At 60.4% G+C, this 18,405-nt stretch overlaps 2 protein-coding genes across 8 annotated transcripts in view; both read right to left on the reverse strand.

Moving 5' to 3' along the window:
* Positions 1-620: 620 nt before the first annotated feature.
* LOC123929317 (collagen alpha-1(III) chain-like) lies at positions 621-8,980 on the reverse strand. Its single transcript, XM_045984843.1, has 6 exons — positions 8,916-8,980; positions 8,757-8,808; positions 8,467-8,589; positions 3,044-3,056; positions 1,836-2,501; positions 621-1,444 (listed from the first exon to the last, which is right to left on the reverse strand). The coding sequence occupies exons 1-5, from the start codon at positions 8,978-8,980 to the stop codon at positions 1,837-1,839; spliced, it is 918 nt and encodes a 305-aa protein (XP_045840799.1). The 3' UTR covers positions 621-1,444; position 1,836.
* The window catches only part of TOM1L2 (target of myb1 like 2 membrane trafficking protein), a 115,650-nt gene continuing 104,194 nt past the window's right edge, over positions 6,950-18,405 (reverse strand). For 4 of the 7 annotated variants that reach the window (XR_006815802.1, XR_006815800.1, XR_006815799.1 and 1 more), the window contains 4 exons: positions 13,415-13,474; positions 11,489-11,525; positions 8,990-10,753; positions 6,950-8,953 (listed from right to left, as the gene is read on the reverse strand). Coding sequence is in view for 1 of the 7 variants with exons in the window: in XM_045983741.1 (XP_045839697.1) it covers positions 10,605-10,753; positions 11,489-11,525; positions 13,415-13,474 (246 nt within the window). In the remaining 6 variants the exon portion in view is untranslated. Of the gene's footprint in view, positions 10,754-11,488; positions 11,526-13,414; positions 13,475-18,405 lie in introns of all 7 variants that reach the window. The other 3 variants (XR_006815803.1, XR_006815801.1, XM_045983741.1) reach the window with 2 other exon arrangements.

Consider the following 18,405-nt stretch of genomic DNA (forward strand, 5'->3'; position numbering starts at 1 on the left):
CGGACGACCTGCTGTCGGGCGGACTCTGCGTCCATTGCACCAGCCACCAGCACGGCTTGGCGACGCTTCTCCCTAGGCCGGTTGGGATGTTAGTGATTATATGGGGGGGGGGCGCGCTGGGCCTGTGAGATCAACCTGCCCCCCAGTGTCCTTAGATCAGATTGGTCTCCCGATTAGGGGTAGCCCAAATGGAGCCTGGAAGAGACGTGAATTTCCCTTCCTGATTTAATCTGGTTTCCTCCCAGATCCAGCCGTGGTGGCAGTAGAGGGACCCAGACGCCAGTGGACTCCGTCCACCCCCGGAAGCAGACTGGCCTCAGTACCCAGGTAGACAGGAAGACCCAGAGTTCTAACTACCCAAGCACACGGCTACTCAGAAACAGCGACAGGGTTGGGCCCCAGGACTCTTCTGACTTCAGACTTGGTGCTTAGCCCCACACCCCACGCCCGGGAGCAGCCAGGATGGCGGACACAGGGAAGAGGTGGGCTGTGCCTTAGCCTTGAGCCAGGTTGCCGTGGATCATGACAGGCTGGGTCTGGGTCGGAGGAGGCAGCTTGACTGGGAAAATGGCTGGACACTGAACCCTGGGCCCTGTAGAAGGCCGACAGAGCTAGGCGGCGGGGGGGGGGGGGGGGGGGGGGGCGGGGGGGGGTAGGGTCCCACCTAGGTGGGATAAACTAGATAAACACAGAGATAAACTAGAACATTTGAGTATCTGAAACTGGAAAGGCAGTGAGCTTCCTGTCCCTGGAATGATGCAAGCAGACAAAAGCACCCCTGGAGGAGGGCAGCCAGGAAGACCCGTTGGAGGTCTAGATGCCCCCAGTCTCCCCTAGCCCCTGGCCTGTGAGTCACGCCATCCCCAACACCGTCGTGCTCAGACTGCAGACATAGCCCGTCTGGCCCCGCCTTCTGAGGGAGCGCAATTTGCACTCTCAAAGCGGGGCCTTGGCCAGGAGAGGACTTGGGAGGCCCAGTTCCCAGGGGCTCAGCCTGCAGGAGCAGCTCTCTTTGTTCCCCTCCCGGAAGTGGCTGCTGTGGAAAATTACCCAGAACAGGAGCGGCCAGGAGCCATGGGGGTCTCCAAACCACATCTCCCCCCAAAGTGGCCCTGCTCTGGGAACCCACCCAGGGATCCAGATGAACTTCTCCTGGGAGCACACACGTACCTGGCTTCTCCTCGGCCATCTACCATCCCGTCCCGCTACCCCAGACCCTACCACCCAAGGACGAGCCAAGTACCCAGGAGGCCTTGGGAGTCTGGTGACTTCCCTGAGAATCCCAACAGCCCTTCCCAGGGAGGGGAGTGGGGAGAGGAGCAGGTGCTGAGTAGGGCCTTTAAAGACCACTTTTTCCAGAGTGGGGCAGCGGGTCTGGTTTTTCACCTGCTGGCTGTGTGAGCCGGAACCTGTCACTTCCTCTTTCTGAGTCTCAGCTGCTGGCCTGGAAAATGAGAAAAGGCTTTCCTGCAGTCAGTCTGCAGAGGCAGGTCAGGTGGTCCCAGCAGACCTGCCCCACTGCCCTTTCAAAGCGTTCGCTGTGTGTGAGGAGCGTGGTTCAGTCAGGAAGCTGCTGTAAGTGTAGAGGTGAGGGGAGAGGGTGCGGCAGGGCCAGCGGGAGCACTGCCACCCAGACCAGAAATGCCATGGGGCATACTTGGGTTTTTAAATCTTTGCAGCCAAAGAGGCAAAACTTTGCTTCAGGGAAATTCTCAGCGCGAGGCTGGGGAGGGATGGGGAAGGGGCGGCTGTGCCTCTCCGGTGGCTCTTCCCCCTGAAGAGACGGAGACCCCCAAACAAGCCCCCCAGGTCCCTCTTGGCGGGCGTGACCTGACCTCACGCAAGGGGGTGTGCGCGAGGGCACCGAGGGGTGCAAGCCGTGGCGGTGGGCCCCTCTGCCCCGGTGCGCCCAGGCGGGGGCAGGGTCCGGCTGGCCCCCAGCGAGGCCGGCGGGGCGGCCGCCGCGGCAGCGGTCGGAGCGCGCCCAGGGCCCGCGCGTCGCCCCAGCAGCCCGGAGGACCGGCTCGGTCCGACGGGCGAGGACACCGCGGCACGGGGCGTAAGGCGACGTCCCCACGACCGCGCGGCGCTGTCGCCTGATTTCGTCACGGCCACGATCGGGACAGCCCGAGGAACGGGCCGGGCGGCGGCCGGAGACCCGGGGGAGCTGGGGCGCCGAGCCAGGCCAGTCCCGCCCCGCGGGCCGCGGCGCAGCCAATGGGCGCCCGGCCCCGAGTGGGGTGACGCGGCGTCAGCGCGAAACTCCCGCGAGCCGGGCCCTGGGTCACATGCGCCCGTTCGAGCCGGGGGCGGGTCCGCGGTGCGGGCTGGCGGGTCCGGGCCCCTGGGGCCAGCTGGGCTCTGCTCGGCCTCCAGACCAGGCACCTGCTGGGGCGGCCCCGCCCCCTGGCCCGGGCTGGGCCCTCGGCTCTCGGGACGCGCCCAGCTCCGGAGGGGGTTCCGCGTGGTGGCCCGACCGTGAAGGAGGGGTGCCCCCCCCACTTGTCCAGGCGCCTCAGCGACTTACAGGCATCTGTGGGTTCCGGGTCGTCTGGGTGGGTGTCCGGCCCGGAGGCCCGCTTGGCCTCTCCCCAGGCTGCTCTCGGCAGAGCTCAGGGCACGGAGAGGGCCAGGCCCTGGAGTTGCCGGGGCTCCTGGCGCTGGGCGAGAGGCCTGGGCTTGGCCACCCTGGGCATTGACCAGGAGAAAGCTGAGACCCCTCCCCCGTCAACCCTGCCGGCCGGTTTATCCTTCATTTCCGTGGCAGCTTCGACCTGCCAGGTGATGGCCAAAGGCTGCAGCCTCATTTCCCCTCTCTGGACATGGTGGAACCAGATCGCTGTTGACATAGATGATTCTAGTCCTCGTTGACCCTGTATTCTCGTTCTGCGTGAGCCTCTGCTGTGTGCTGGGCAAATTATTTCTAGCCCTCTCTGAGCTTGTTGGGTCAGCTTTGCCCAAAGACGCTCACTCACGGCGGTGACCTCCGGGCTCATCAAGGAGTCAATTCAATAGACACGCCACCCAGATCTGGCGGGCCCACCGGTTCCACTGCGCTGTGAGGGGTGAAGCTGACGGAAATGAAGAATGAGGGGGGCACGGGTCCCCTGGGGGTCAACCAGCTATCTGGGGTGAGGCCAGGTGTAGATTGAACGGGAATCACAGAATGGGGTGGGTTGACGTGCCAGTAGGGAGAATGGGGACCCCAGACATCACTTGACCTTTACCTGCCAAATCCAGTGCTACACGGGTTCCGATTTTGAATTAATTGTCAAATGTAGGAGATGCCGGCTGAAGGCTGGATTTCTGGCTTTCCTTGAAAAATGGGAGTATTGAGCCACACCGGGCTCAGCAACTGGTGTGCCCCTTTAGCCAGGGCTGTGGTATCTCTGCTGTCCCCATCAGTCCCCGGGTATCAGACCTAGACTACTCCACTCGTAAATGAGTACAAGAAAAAGGCCCCTGTGGGTCTTGGGCTGACCACCTGTAATCCCACTTTATAGATGGGGGAGTATACCCCAGAGAGGACCAGTGACTCGTTCCGGGACCTGCAGGGAAGCCTGCCACCCCTGGTAGGGCGCTCTTAAAGCAGACATGGGGGTGGAGCGGGGAGACGGCACCGGGCAGAGGAGTCCACCCAGTTTCCAGAAATATCCCACTGACCCCCCAGTGCTGACAGCAGAGATTTTGCTTCCTGGGATGCCGAGGGCCTGGGCTTGGAGGCCCTGGCCAGACTCCTCTGAGGGCAAGACCTGGTAGGGGGTCCTCTGAAATAAATTGGAATTTCTGGGTGACTCATGCCTATTCAAGTCCTCTTGTTCTGACCACCCCTGGTCCCTGGGGACCCTAAAGAGACCCTTTCCTTGGAAAAGAGGTGGGCTGGGAGAAGCCTCTCCTCCGGGTGCTTCAGTGTGACCAGCGAGCAGGGGGGCGGTAAGCAATGATAAGACCCACAGTGCTCCCGCATGGTGCCCGCCAGATCTCTGGGGAAGCCAACTATTGCTGGAAAGCAGCTCCTCCCAGGCTCCGGTGAAGGGAGGCAACCAAAGGTTGACGAGGGAGCACTGAGGGAGGAATCCAGAAACTTGTCTCTGTCCAAGTCTCCGCCCCTCATTGTGCACTGCCATCTCTGGCCATCTCCACCCACACTGCAGTCCACCTAATGCCTCCTCCGATATAGTTTTTTGAAGACTTTATTTTTAAGTAATCTCTACACCCAACATGGGGCTAAAACTGACAACCGTAAGATTAAGAGTCATAAGCTCCACGGACTGAGTCAGCCGGTGCCCTGTTTCCTCAGATTTCATGCCCCCTCTGCCAAAAGTCTGTTTTCTCAGAGTGGGTTCAGGAACTTCGCTACAACTATTGAGAGAGCAGTCCCCTCTCTCTGCTAGTGGAAGGTCAGCCTGGAGCTGCAGACAGCCTTCTGTCAACCACATGGAAGAGCCTACCCAGAGGAAGCAGAGGCAGATTCCCAACCACATCCCTAAGCACCTAGATCCAGCTATGCCTGAAGCTGAACTATCAGAACTCTTCAGTTCCATAACCCAAGAAATTCCTCTTCCTGATTAAATCCAATACCTTTCTACCACAGCTTAAAAAAAAGTTCTAATATGGCATCTCTAAATGAGGAATTTGGGCCACAAACTCCCTTTATCTTGGACAAAGAGATCTTGACGCTCCATGACTTTAGCATTTCCCAAACATCTTTCTCCACAGAACCCCTCGTTTTTAGGAACAGCTGTTAATGGACTGTGGAAATGCGTCTTGGCAAATGCCTGCCCGGGATCTTGAGGTCTCTCCCAGGAGGCTTGTCTGTTAGGTCAGAATTGCCTCACCAGCCTCTCCCTCCCCTGTGGCCGGCCTGCTCACTGCCACTTCACGCAGCTCAGTTACTCTGGGCCTTGGCTGCTCCCCCACTCTGCACGCCTTGGAAGAGGGCTCCAGGGCTTCCTGGCTACAGAGCGTGCTTGATTCTGGGAACTGAACAGGCTGTGGGCTCTCCAAGGGCAGGATGCAAGCAGCCCCTCCCCTCGGGCGCCGGCCTGGCCCACAGCAGGGTCTCCGGATCAGGTGCTGGAAGTGCCCTGACAAGTCCACGGTGCTGACCTCAGGGCCGAGCCGCTCGCCACAGGGCAGGAGCAGAGCTCAGGATCCACGGCTTCTAGTCACCGGGACTGGGGACTGGGGGTCACCCACACTTCAGAGCCCCCCCCCACTCCCCCTGGTGTGGGAGCCTCTGTCCCATTCTGATTGGCCAGAAACAGGCAGAGACTTCGCAGAGGTCCCTAGAGCCCCTCGAGGCAACTGGCTCAAGGGAGCTGTCCTGCTGCTTCTGACCTGGGCTGGTGATGGTCCCCAAGTGGCCTCCCAACAGGGTCCCACCGGCCTCCTATCAGTAGGCAAGGCAGCCCCCTACTGAGCTACCTTCCCAAGGGGCTGCTGTTCCAGGAGGTCAGGACGGCCCGTGCCACCCACCCCTCCACGGCCCTGGCCTAGGAGGTCCAAGGTCCCAGTTGCAGCGCTGGCCCCCATTGCCGAGGCCTGGGAAAACTTGGGCAAGAGGACCTTCCCAGCCCTGTCTCTGCAGTTTTCCCAGGTTCACTGGCGGCTTGATGAGTCCACCACACTAGAGCTCCATCCTCAAACCTGTAAGGATCAAAGGGCTCCCAGTCTCCTCTGAGTCGCGCAGAAAAGAGGCAGGCACCACGCGGCCCCCACGTTGCACCCCTCAAGGACCCCGGGGCCCTGGCCCTGCTGAGGCCTGCAGCCCAGAGGACCGTGGCCCGGAAGCAACCCCAGGCAGGGACGGCCAGCTCCCAGGACGGGTGGAGAGGACAGAAACCTTCCTTTTTATCTCCACACCCAATATGGGGCTCAAACGCATGACCCCAAGGACGAGTCGCATGTTCCGCAGACGGAGCCAGCCAGGTGCCCCCAGAAATCTTTCTCAAAGGGAGAGCGGCTGGAGGGTGTAGGAAGTGGGGTGTGGAGATGAACTGGTTACTGCTTCGTGGGACGCTGAAAACGCGCTGAAACCGGTCATGGCGACCGTTGTGCAGCTCCGCGGCAAACTTGGAAACTACCCAGGGGCGCCCCGTGGCTCAGTGAAGCTACTCAACCTCAGCTCAGGTCTTGATCTCAGGGTCGTGAGTTCAAGGCTCACGCCGGGTTCCGTGCTGGGTGTGGAGCTTCCTTAAGAAAAGCAAAAAACAGGGGCGCCCGGGTGGTTCAGTCGTCAGGTGTCTGCCTTCGGCTTGGCTCGTGATCCCAGCATCCTGGGATCGAGCCCCACATCGGGCTCCCTGCTCGGCGGGAAGCCTGCTTCCGCTCTCTCGCTGTGTCTGTCAAATAAATACATACAGTCTTAAAAACAAAAAACATAGGCTGCTTAATCGTGTACTTTACAGGGTGCAGTACAGGCTACGTGGATCTTATCTCAAAAAGCAGTTCCTAAGCCTGGGGGGGGGGGTCCTCAGAGCAGCGGCTCTCAAATTCAGTGCCCAGCCCAAGCTGTGCGGGTAATCTGGAGGATGCCAGGCCAAGCCCAGGGAGCCCGGTGGTGGGGGGCTGAGGCAGTGGCTCAGGCCTGTGGCTCAAGGCCTGGCATGCATGCTCTGGGCAGGGCCGAGGGCCTGGGACCCCGGTTGAGACAGACGAATAGCCCCAGGCCCTGCGAGAGCTCTCAGGCAGAGGCCGTGGCAGGTTCTCGCTGCTACAAGCAACACCCCCAAACCAGGCTGTGCCCCAGGACAGCCGAACTGAGACAGGCATGGGGATTTTTCTCTAGCCCAGACTCCCCCGGCCCTGCTCCGGCAGCCCGGGCGTGCTTCAGGGGAGAGCGGAGCAAGCTCCCCCGCCAGCTGGTCCCTCTAGGGGACCCCAAGGCGGCCCCGGCTTAGAGAAAGTAAGTGTCCGGAACGGACTCCACAAAGACCACAGAGGAACAGTTTGTCTGTCTGTTTGTTTATTGTGGAGTATTTTACATGCAAGAACCCAAACTAGAGAGACAACATCTGTTAGGAGAGCCAGTGGCTGGGTGGACGCGCTCAGGCTCGAGCGCACGGACCCGCCCTCCAGACCCGGCTCTGCCCGCAGGAACGCACAACAGCGACACAACGCCAGACTCCGGGGACAGCTGGACGACAGACGCAACACAGTTCTCTTCACGGTAGCCCCCGACGATCCTGAGACCCTCACAAATTAAGTGCAAACCGTAGGAAATAAACATCCGTCCCCTGTTCTCCAGGAAAGCCTGGAGCTCTTACACATGGGAGCAGGACTCTGGGGTTGAGAGCCGTCCCCAAGGGCTGCTGGCTGCAGGGGAAGCCTGGCGGGGACCCCACGGACCGGAAGGATGGGCGGTGGGCACTGGGACAGGCGGGCACCTCAAGGGGCGTCTTCTGGAGGGGCACACGCCCCGAGCCGTGGTGCTGGAGCCGCTGCTCCCCACGGGGTGGACAGTGTTCTGACGGCGCAGGGAGGAGAGGCTCACGGTGGCCGGGCTGAGAACACAGGACTCTTGGTGGCAGCTTTTCCCCAGCGAGCCCACAGTCGCCCTCAAACCACCCAGAAGGCTGGGTGCACTGAGTCAGAAGCGGCTGTATGTGAAGGCAAAGTGGGGGTGGGCAGCAGGAAGAGGAGGGGCGGGTGTGTGGGAGGCCGAGTCCGGGTGCCTGCTGCCCCGGAGCCATCCAGCGTCCCTGCCACCCTTCTCCCAGGTGGGGGCCTTGCGTGGCAGGGCAGGCCCCCTTGCTCTGGAGCAGGGGAAGGGCGGCAAGCCCCGGCAGACAGCACGGTCGCTCACACGGATGGGGCTGACAACGAAAGACAGGAGGACAGACGACAGACGAACAGTCACCCTTTCCTCTGGCCCACACCGGCCACAAGCCCTGTCAGCTCAGAGAAAGCCCTTGTCCCCTGCACAGATAAGCAGGCGGGTCACCTCTCAGCCTGGCCCCAGGCGGCCGGCTCGGTGTCTGGGGCTCCCGGTCAGGGACCCCTCTGCGGCAGGCCAGCCAGAAGCCCACCGTGGCCCTGGGTCACTGCTGCCCACTGGCCCCGAAGGCAGGTGGGAAGCAATGGTGAGTTTTCTCGTCTTAGCACACAACGAACACAGAAAAGGTTCAACACATCCCCAAGAAAATATTTTGACAAAATAAATATTTTAACCTATAATCAGGTATAATTAGTGCTTATAAGGAATCCCAGCAATAATTTAGTGTCATTAAGCACACACTGTATCTGTGATTTCTAACACTCGTGGAAAGGCTGGTGGCTCGTGAGGGTCTCCCTCTCCTGGGGCGCAGGCTCCGGCCAGCTCACGTGCTAGAGCTCTGCTCCCCTCCAAGCGGGAGCCTGTGCTCCCCAGGTGGAAGGCAGCCAGCAGTCTGTGGCTGAGGGGCCGATGGCCTTGGGGACAGGAAGGGCTGGGCAGCACCCCTTTAAGGCCACCGGGGCCCCCACCTGGCTTTCTGGGCAGGCCTCAAGCGTCCCCTCGGCCTCCAGGTAGAGGCAGGCTCTGCCTCCGGACTTGATGTGCGGCAGCAGGAGGGGCAGCTCCAGGCCGGGAAGGCGAGTACCACTTCCCTGCGGAGACCAGCACCTCCCTGTCAGCTCACAGGACCCAGCACCCCCACGGGGCTGGCCTGGTCTCTCCAAGCCTGGCGCGGAGTTGGGGGGCAGCTCTGGGCCCCGAGTACAGAGCAGCTGTGCCGCGGTCTCCCCAGACAGACGCTGGCCTCAGCTTCACTCACTGCCAGGACCCCCTCTCCCCTCACGACCCCGTTCTTGTGGGGACTTTCCTTCCTGTAAGGCAGGGAGGCTGGCTCTCCCCTCAGAGGAAGCCAGGCTTGGCGGCTGTCCCAGAACTGACCCCCAAGGCCCAGCTACGAAGGTGGGCCCCCGGCTCTCACGGAGCCAAGTGCTCCAGACTGGGCCACACGGCGGGCACCTGGGCCACTGGGTCCAGCCGAACCATGCTGGCCACCTTCTCTGCAGCTCCTGTCAAGACAGCTGACTTCAGACGCGGGACCATGCAAGCAGGCCTCGGGGGGGGCTCTGCGTGTGAGCCATGTTGCGGAGAGAGGGGCAGGTGGCCCGAGGCGCAGGGGCGGGGGAAGAGGGAGGGTACGGTCCTGACTGCCCGGGAGGGCAGGGCTGGAGTTAGGCTGGCCGAGCTCTGATCTCCGAGGAGGAGCTTCTGCATGTCCCCTGAGGGACTGGAGTGTGACCTCCCCAGCTGGTCCTGCCAGACGAGCCCCCAGCCAGACCCCAGGCCTCCTCTTATGGGGAAGCTGTGGCGCGCGCCTGGCCAAGGGGTTTTGGGCCGGGAGGTGCCTCGCCCTGCATCGGAGGTGTCCAGGCCCAGCCCAGATGCTTCTCCCAGAGCCCAGGGCACCCGTGTTGGCCTGCGTCGAGGCGGCCTACGCCAACATGCTCCCTGCTCCGGCTGCCGGGGGGAAGGGCTGATGGCACCACGGCTCACGAGCATGCCGGCCCGACACCTGGGCAGCGCACACGGGGACACCGACCCGGGCCCCAGAGAGCCGCGGGCTGGCCGGAAGCAGCTGCCACAGAGCTGTCCTCCTTCTGGGCAACCACAGAACAGGGGTGGGTCAGGCTGGCTCGGGCACCTTGGCCGTGGCCGGGAACCAGTCACGGAAGCAAGTGTAGTTAGCCTCGGGCTTGCGTTAGCCTTCCGGGTCGGCTTGCAGCGGGGGGTCTGGGGTAGGCGCAGGGGGAGGAGGGCAGACTGTCGGGACACGGGGACAACTGCACGAGGCAGCGCGTGGTGGGCACGGGCCGGTTTGGCTTCCGGTAGTGTTCTCTCTGCGGGGCTAACCCACGTGCCTCGTGACCACCATCGGCGGGGTGCGTGCCGTCCTCGCAACGGCCCTTGGCTCTCCCTCTGCACCCCAGGAGCCTATGGGACCCCCTTGGTCCCGGGCTCAGCCGCTGAGCCAGCGTGGCCGGGGGCCTGGGCTAGCAGCTTGGTGATGGAGAGGGGGTCAAGAGAACGAGAGGCCTCACCCACGGGCACCCACACAGCCTTCTAAAGTGCCGAGCACGCCAAGTGCCACAGCGTGACACGCGTCAGGGAGCAGCATTCCAGGGAGGGAGACCAAGCCCACAGGTGCAGACAAGCCCTTTCTGGAACAGGGGCTTGGGAGGGTAGGCGGGTCCAAGGAGACCCGCTGAGGCAGGCAGGGGCGGGCCGTGTGGGGGAAGGGCCTGGGGTCCGACCCCCTTCTCTGCGGGAAGGGGACCGGAGACAAGACCGTCCAGGTGTCTCCTCGGCAAATGGTCCCACGGCCTGCTTTTCCAGGGAGGACACACGGGCAGAGGGAGCCTGTGGGCAGGAGGGGCGGGGGCAGGCGTGGGAACCTCCGGCAGCCGTGGCTCTGTCCCACTCCCCAGAGAGAAGGTGGCGGAAGCTGGTCCCGACTAGTGGGAGGCCTGGGAGCAAACGCGGGGCATTTCCATGGAGACACAGCGGCACAGGACCACGTGGGGACTGGAGATAGGAGGGGCGGCCAGTGCCTCGTGTGGACCGGGGAGACGGGAGATGACCTGCCGTTTGGGGAGCCGAACCGCAGACCAGCTCACAGGGCGAAGAGGGCGTCCTCTGACCGTTCTGGCTTCTTCCGGCCAGAGGGGTTTGAGGCTGGGGCCGGGGCCTCCCCTGGGGGCGAGGGGAGGCTGGGGACCATTTCGGCAGCTTTGGCTCTTTCTTCCAGGAACTTGTCGAATTCTGCAATACAAAACCCCGGGCAAGCGCCAGGATTGGTAGGGGGTTAGGCCCGCAATGAGGCTCAAAGGACCACATCCCCCTTGCTCCCCGCGGAGTCCCCTTCCCGTGCCAAGAGGGGTCACCCCTGTGAGAGTCCCCACCCTCACCGCCCTGGCCCTGGGCTGCCTACCAGGGAAGGAGACGGGGAGGGGCAGGGGAGCAGACAGCCTGCGCAGGGGCTGCTTCAGGGCCCTCGGCTGCCTGAAGACCCAGCCTTGATTCCCTTCTCTGTGGCCTCCCAGGCAAACAGGAAGCCTGGCTGCCGGCAGGTGGTACAGGAGGAAGGGGGCCACTGGCCTCCAGAAGCGAGGTCACAGGACGCCAGGCCTGAGAAGTGCCCTCTGTGCCCTGTGGACTCCCGGCCATGTATCTTTCATCTCCACTGGATTAAGAATTCGGTGGGGGAGGGACAAACTGGTTAGGACTGCAGGTCTGGGGGCTGTGCTGACCTTGGATGGCCGTCCAGCCCCACTTGTCACTAGCTCTGGGACCTTCTCTGAAACTTCCCCTCATCAGCACGGGGCCTGGCTGGGGCAGAGCAGAGCAGCCCCTGGCAGAGGATGCCAGGCCAAGCACGGATGGGCACCAGGAGAGGCCCGAGACCACGTGGGTGCTGGCCCCTGTGCACCCCAAGAGCCCTGGGCAGGAGGAACCCACGGAGGGTGGGGAGCTGTCAAGGTGCTGACCAGGTCGTACCTTCACTCGTGACGCCCTCCTCCAGGTCATCGCCCTTCTGCGGGAGGAGCAGAGAGAACAGCATTAGGGCCCCACCCTGGCGACACGGGTTCAGCCAACCCTCCCATTTCCCCTTCCCGGAGTTCCGCAATAGTCAGTACTGCCTGTCCCAGCAGAGACTTGGACGTTTGTTTTTCCAAAAAGCAAAACCAACACAAAACAGAACAAAAACCCCAAACCAAGTAGTTCTAGGCTTTGATCCTCCAGAAGAGCCAGGAAGAAAAATTTAAAAAAAAAAAAAAAAAGAAAGAAAGAAAAGAAAAAAGAAAAAAAAAGGGCGCAGGCTGGCTCTCTGGGCTGAGCTCCGGACGGGACCAGAGCAGGCCGCCGCGCACCCATCTACACTCTCCCAGAGCAGGGGTCTCAGGGAGGCTGAGCCCAAAGCGTGCCCAGGGCCCCCTCAGGTGCTCATTCACTCCGCAGCCACATGGTTCTGGGAACACATGTCTGTGCCCACGGCTGGAACTGCGAGAGCACCACGAAGCTCCGGGCACAGGGCTGACAAGGAGCCAGTCTCTGGCCGCTGGAGTGCCGTCCCAGAAGCCGTGTCCCGCAGCCTCCTGTGGCCCAGATTCCATCACCTGCTGCCAGTCCCCAAGAGGCCACGGAAGCTCTGAGAGCTCTTAGCAATGTGGTGGGTGAGACTTTTGCTTGGAGGATGCAGTGGTCCCTGTGAAGTCGCCGTACAGCAACAGGGAAGCAAGCGGGATAGGGAAGTGGTCCAGGCCCTGGGCTCGGCCAGGAGATCTGGTTTCCTTCCTGGCTCTGCCATGACCTGGTGCTCAGCCTTGCTGGGTGGGTCCCTGCCCGTTTCTGAACCCCGGGCCCCCCTTGTGAGGGGGAGGCCTCGGTCCTTCCTGCTTTGCTTCTTTCTGGGAGACGAGCTATTTCTCTTCCAGGCATTCCCTTGGGAAAGAGGTCTGGGGGATTCTCTTCCTTCCCTGGCAAGGCATCTGGGTGTCTGCCTTGTTGGGCAATGAGTGTTTCACAGAAAGCCTGGCTTTGTGGGGAGGTGGCCCCTTGGGGTGCAGGAGTGGGGCAAGTCAGCAGCCCCCTGCCAGCCAGGCCAACCCTGTGGTTAAAGATGTTCTGTTCTGGGGACAGGGTCCCCTAAAGAGGCGGCAGCTAGAAAGAAGAGATGAGGTTATCTCCAGGACTGGGACTCTGCCCAGCCATGCCCTTGGGCAAGCCGCTTCCCCTCCCAGAGTGCATTTCTTCGTCAGCCCCCCGGCCCACAACCCCCACTCTGCGGCCAGGGAAGTGCTCTGTAAGCAGCAGAGGGAGGAACCAGCCACCACAGCCCTCCTTTCTTGGGACCTGCCGCCACTGCCTGGTGCGCGATGTCCTCACCTTCCTATCCTAGCTCTGCGGCTAAACAGTCTCTAGGGCAAGGGTTCTTTTAAATCCAAGATACCAGAAGACGCTAGGGAAGTGGGAATGATGGTAAGTTGAAAAACAAAAGCAAAAACAAAACACCCAACTCATCTGTGCAGAATTTCACATGAAAAGGAAAAAAAAATTAAAAATCAACCCCGCTAAGATCCAAAACCCCTAAAGCAAAGACCCCAAAGCAAAAACAACAAAAAACCCCCAAAAAGCAAAACAAAACAAAACAAAAACCCAAAACAAAAAAACCAAAGCACACACACAGCAGCTACAGAACAGTAACGGGGGACAAGTGTGTGCTCTGGAGCCAGCCAGAGCCCTGCTCGGAGCAGGTACACGGGGGCAGCCACAGCCCGGGGCGGGCAGGAGGGCAGGCGAGCAGAGCGGGCTGGACACCCTCCTCCGCCACCCCTTGGGGGAGCAGCCGGTGGCCCCCGGCCCGTCGTCAGAAGCGCTTGCCTCGCCACAGCCCGCGCACGATAGAGAAAAGTCGAGTCTCACCAGGTCCGTCCTGAGCCACACTTCAATGTCGTCCATGACAGACGGCTGCGCAACGGGGATCTATGGAGGCGGCAAGCAGCGGGTCAGGCAGCCCCACAGCCAGGTGAGGGGAGACAGAACACCGAACAAAGGAAATCGTCAAAAGCCACCCCCAAACGAAACCAAAACGTACACAGAGCAAAAAAACGCGTTGGCAGAGCAGATGCGGGCAACACAAGGCAGCCACAAGGAGATGAGGGAGCGATGCGGGGGCAGGGCTGACCGGGTGGGGAGGGGGGGCAGCGGTACGCGTTCTTGAAATGGTAACTTTTTGACTACTCTCAGCCCGGGGTTGCAAAGCCCCTTCTGTCTCAGGAAACGCACTGGTCCTGTAGGATGGTTTTAAACTTGAACTCACAGGGTTAGGGCCCCATGTTGGCTGTCGGGCCTCACCCCAGGGGTGACAAGAGGAGACACCAGGGGCCCCCCTCCAACGTCACTGGGCCAATGGGCCGTCTGCCCGGAGCGGGGGGGCAGGTGGTCAGGCGGGCACTGGAGTATTTCGGACTGTGTCCCGGTGCACTGGTGAGTGGGAGGAGGGGACTGGGTAGGCCTGGCTCACAGCAGGCCCGTCTCTCGCCAACAGAAACGGGTGTAAGCTAGAGCTTTGATAACCAAGGTCGGCTTTGTGTCTTCAGGGGAGAATCACGAAGTGGCCCTGGAATGCGGTGCTTCCTTGAGTCTCAGCCCATCTCCCTGGCTCTCAAGGGCTGGCTGGGCTTCGGGAACCAAAGGAAAGAGTTCGGGAGGAGAACGGAGAACTGGGGAGCAATGGAGGGTGGGTTCCGAGCCAACGAAGGTATGTCTCACGGGTGCCTGAGCCGTCTCCAGGCCTGGCCCAGCCATGCCCAAGCCTGGGGGGGCAGGAGAGGGGTGAGAAGTGATTCTGAAACCTGCATTTGGCTAGAAGGCAAGAGGAGCTCCCAAGTCCGCTATTTCCAGAAAATTCACTAGCACTGTGTCTATGGCTGGCTTCCCCCAGCGTCGCAATCTAGGGTAAGGGTACCCTAGTAAAATAGGCCACCAGCGGACTGCCTTCGTGTTTGCCAAATCTAAAAAATAACACGACCTTACAAAGGAAAAGAACAAAGATTTCTCCAAGCCACTCCTGGAGGCCGAAACCTGCTGCTGACGGGCTTTGCGGTGTGAGGAAGAGCGAGGACCCCTAAGCCTGCCAGAGCGCACCGGGCAGGTCTGCGATCCTGCAGCTGCTCCGTGCGCCCACAGCTGGCGCGGCAGCAGCCCCTCACTCCAGGCACCTGGGGTAGCTTCCCGGGTCTCGGGCCTAACTAAAGACCCAGCGGTCTCTTTGTAAAGGTGCAAGCCCAACGGCGATCAGATCCGGAAGAGTCTATCTACGTTGTCATTTTATTTGACTTCTTGGGAACTTAACACTGCAATGAAAAAAACGGCAAATTCAAATTACCCTGAGAGGACTCCTAGGGACAAGGAACAAGTGATTCTCCCTCTGGAGGGCACAGATCCCTGGCATGGAAGGGCTAACGGTACCCAAGGCGGCCCCCGCCACCCTCGACAGCAAAAAACGGCAGCAGGGCACGCGGGGCATGACCTGCTGATTTCACGCTCGCTGGCAGGACTTCTGTCTTGACACGCTCGTGGAACAGGAGATGCCGATTTTCATGATCCTGATGCTGCTCTAAGTCAGAATGCCTGGTCTGGGACGATGTGAGCCACGCCCAGTTCCCGGAAACAGCCTGGAAAGTTAGCAGCATCTCCAAACAGAAAGAACGGCCAACCACAGTGGCTGGGAGTGTGCACCGCGGTTTTTTATACCGACCCAGCTTTAGCCTATCCAGGAGAAACGGAGGTTTGAGGGGCAGAGCTTTCCGACATGTGGTGGGAGCTTGAGAAAAAGCCATGAAGGGTCACGGGCCTTCAACCTTCTGATTTGGTTTACAATATTTTTGTTCCCGTTCCAAAGTCAGCCCCTCGAGGATGCGTATCATGCTCCAGTTTTCGTCCTTGAGGCTTAATCCCGAAACCCAGCACACTCAGAAAATAAACATCGACATTTGAGAAACTCCTCACAAAACAAAACAAAACTTCCCAAAAGATGGATCATGGGAACACTTTTTCTCCTTCTCTTAGACGTCTCCAAATAAACAGTGGGCTTCTGGAAGCACATCCTCTAGGCAAAGCCCCGAGAGCCAGGACACCCAGCGATGGGCCCCTCGGGCTGGGCTGGTCAGATCATTTTTCGAGCAAATCACTTTTCCCTGGATTTGCTTCTTCGCTCGGGCGCCCTGGAGCCTCTGTTACCCTAAGAAGCCTCAGGTCTTCAGGTGAAGAGGCAGAGCAGGAATGGGGACGGGACTTGGGCAATTCTTGGGCCTCAGTTTCCTTATCTGTGAAATAGGGTGATGGCTGGGTCATACTTAGTTTTCACCACCGAGGACTCCGAACCACTTAACTTCCAGGTCAGGGTTTCTGTTTTCTAATTCTGAAGCCCAACGATACTGTACACAGCTGGCAGTGAGTCCTTCCAGTAAGAAAGGCACTTGGCCTCGGGGTGGGAATCCCCGTGCAGCTACGGGGAGACCTAGGAGTAAAGCTTATAGAACACAGGGCAAGGGTTGATTCCCTCGTGGTTGGACAGAATACCTCAGCTATATAAACCTCCCAGATAAATCAACGCCTTGAGACTGCCCGCAGGGCAAAGTTCCTTCTAGTAGCGCAGGTACTACAGGACTTAGCACCCACGCTGCTCCCCAGCCAGGAACTGCAGAATGGGGAGGGGGGAAGAGGAAGCTCTCCCGTCCGCACCGACGGAAGGGAAGGGAGAGGCCTTGGCCAGGGAAGAGGGCAATGGACTCTGTCACTGCCCCGTGGCTTTGGGCCTGTCACCAGGCCCCTGGGAGGACCCAGTGTTCTCGTCTGAAACGAGAAGGGCCCAGCGGATCCCCAAGAGACTGCGGCCTCTGCCAGGCCACGGTTACAGCATCTTCCTGGGCAATGGTCCAGAGCTGAAGGCTGGTCCAAGGGTCTGAAGAGGAAGGTGTTGGGGGAGGGGGACAGAAAGAAAAGGATGCGAAGACAGAAACATAAAGGAAGCTGGCACGGGACCACCCATCCCACACAGACCAGCGCCCGTGGGGCTGGCTCGGCTGAGGCAACGGGGAGGCGTGCCTGGCCCATCTGCAGAGTCCGAAGAGAAACTGGCGTGCTGAGTGCCAGAAGAGACGGATTTTGACATGCGCGCTGGGGAGCTGTCCGCTGTCCTTCGCCGGGCTGCAGGTGCGGGACGGGCGGCGCCGTGGGCCTGGCCACAGCCAGGCATCTTTGTGGCTTTGGCCTTGCTGTGTCTGGGGGTCCTCCAGGGCTGAGCAGGGCACCCCACCGCTCCCAGGCCCAAACCTGGGCTTTGGCCGCAGTGCACTGCCCTAACCTACCGGGGCTCCTTTTGGGGCTTACGTACAGTCCTCTCAGGGGGTCTTCCTGGCTGCACTCCACATGTGGAGAGGGCGTGGGGCCGGGGGGGGGGGTGCACAGTACATCAGCAGTCTCAGGGCAGGCCGGCTCACCATGCCTCTTAGGGTTCTCTTCAATGGCCAAGAAATCTGGGACGGTTAACTGCGGTGTTGGTCATCTGGACACCCAGCGTCCCAGGAGACCGAGCCCCAACTCTACAAGGCAGCCCATGAGTCTGATCTACCACGCCAACAGGAGCAATTTCTGAAAAGCTCAGGTGTGTTCTTTCCAGAGAACTGTGAAAGCCTCCCTGTGACGCGTCCCACTGCCACCGAAATAGGAGGAACGGTCTAGAAGCCCTTCAGTCTCATTCAATAGCACAAAAAGTTTCCAAGTAAAGAATTTGTACTTGGGGGGGTTTGGGAAAGACTCAGGGTTTCTACACTATGGGAAATAAGGCAAAGCAATTAATAGACGTTGTGTAAGAGAAACAACAAAAACACTGCAGTCAGGCAGGTGAGATACGGGGTTAGCTGTTAGCTGGGCTTGTTTCTGGGAAGTTGGAGACTGGAGCTCTATGCGGGGACAGGGCGGAAGACGGGGGCTCTGTGTGGGCAGAGGCAGGCGCCACCAGCGGCCAAAGACACACTCAGGGCACTTGATACGGGCAGTATCCTTTTTTGCAGGATTAATAGGCACAAGGACACATGGCTGGATCCTCCCAATTTGGAACTGATGTGGACGTGGTCTCCCGGAGTCCTGCTCTAAAGTCACCCGCACACGGGATCCGAGCCCCAGCCTGTCCCTAAAGAAGTCAATGAAGGGCCCGGGCAAGCCTACGTGTCTCAGAGCTGCTGTGGTCTCGTGCAGCAACACGGCAGTATGGAGTGCCTGCTGCTGGGACCCGAGTGTGGCCATGCAAAGGTCCTTAGCTCCAAGCCGGAGTGGCAGGCAGATGACCCCGCGGCTGGCAGTCGTGCGTCCTCCCCCGGTGTGTGTGCCTAGTGTCTGCCCCGCTCCACCCCACGGGCTGACGCTTCACGGTTTCTCTCCAGCCTCCTTCTGGGCAACCCGTCCAGACCTTTGGGCTCTAGGTCAGAGGTGCTCAGTGAGGGCCAGGGCTTAATCGGAATGAAATCATCGCTCCAAGGCGAGCGGCCTGGAACGAGGTCACCCTCTCGTTCTGTACCAGACTCAGGGCCACCGGACCACATGAGGCGGGAGAGACCCACCCAGGACTCTGTGGCGGAAGAGCTCTACCGCATGAGAAATGTGTTTATGGTATTAAAACTCCCCCAGCTTAAAGCTAATGCTGCACTGTATGTTGGCTATGGAATTAAAAAAAAAAAAACAGGGGCGCCTGGGTGGCTCAGGGGGTTAAGCCGCTGCCTTCGGCTCAGGTCATGATCTCAAGGTCCTGGGATGGAGTCCCGCATCGGGCTCTGCTCAGCGGGGAGCCTGCTTCCCTCTCACTCTCTCTGCCTACTTGTGATCTCTGTCAAAAAAATAAATAAAATCTTTAA

The sequence above is a fragment of the Meles meles genome, chromosome 18 (assembly GCF_922984935.1).
Source record: "Meles meles chromosome 18, mMelMel3.1 paternal haplotype, whole genome shotgun sequence".
Taxonomy (NCBI): domain Eukaryota; kingdom Metazoa; phylum Chordata; class Mammalia; order Carnivora; family Mustelidae; genus Meles; species Meles meles.

Bases quoted from the DNA above. Each gene is read 5' to 3' on its own strand.
- LOC123929317 (XM_045984843.1), bottom strand. From the start codon at position 8,980: ATGGTTCGGCTGGACCCAGTGGCCCAGGTGCCCGCCGTGTGGCCCAGT. The intron at 8,809-8,915 runs GTGAGAGCCGGG...CCTGCCTTACAG, and splicing joins AGTCTGGAGCACTTGGCTCC to GAAGGAAAGTCCCCACAAGA. The intron at 8,590-8,756 runs GTGAGTGAAGCT...TGGTCTCCGCAG, and splicing joins GGGGAGAGGGGGTCCTGGCA to GGAAGTGGTACTCGCCTTCC.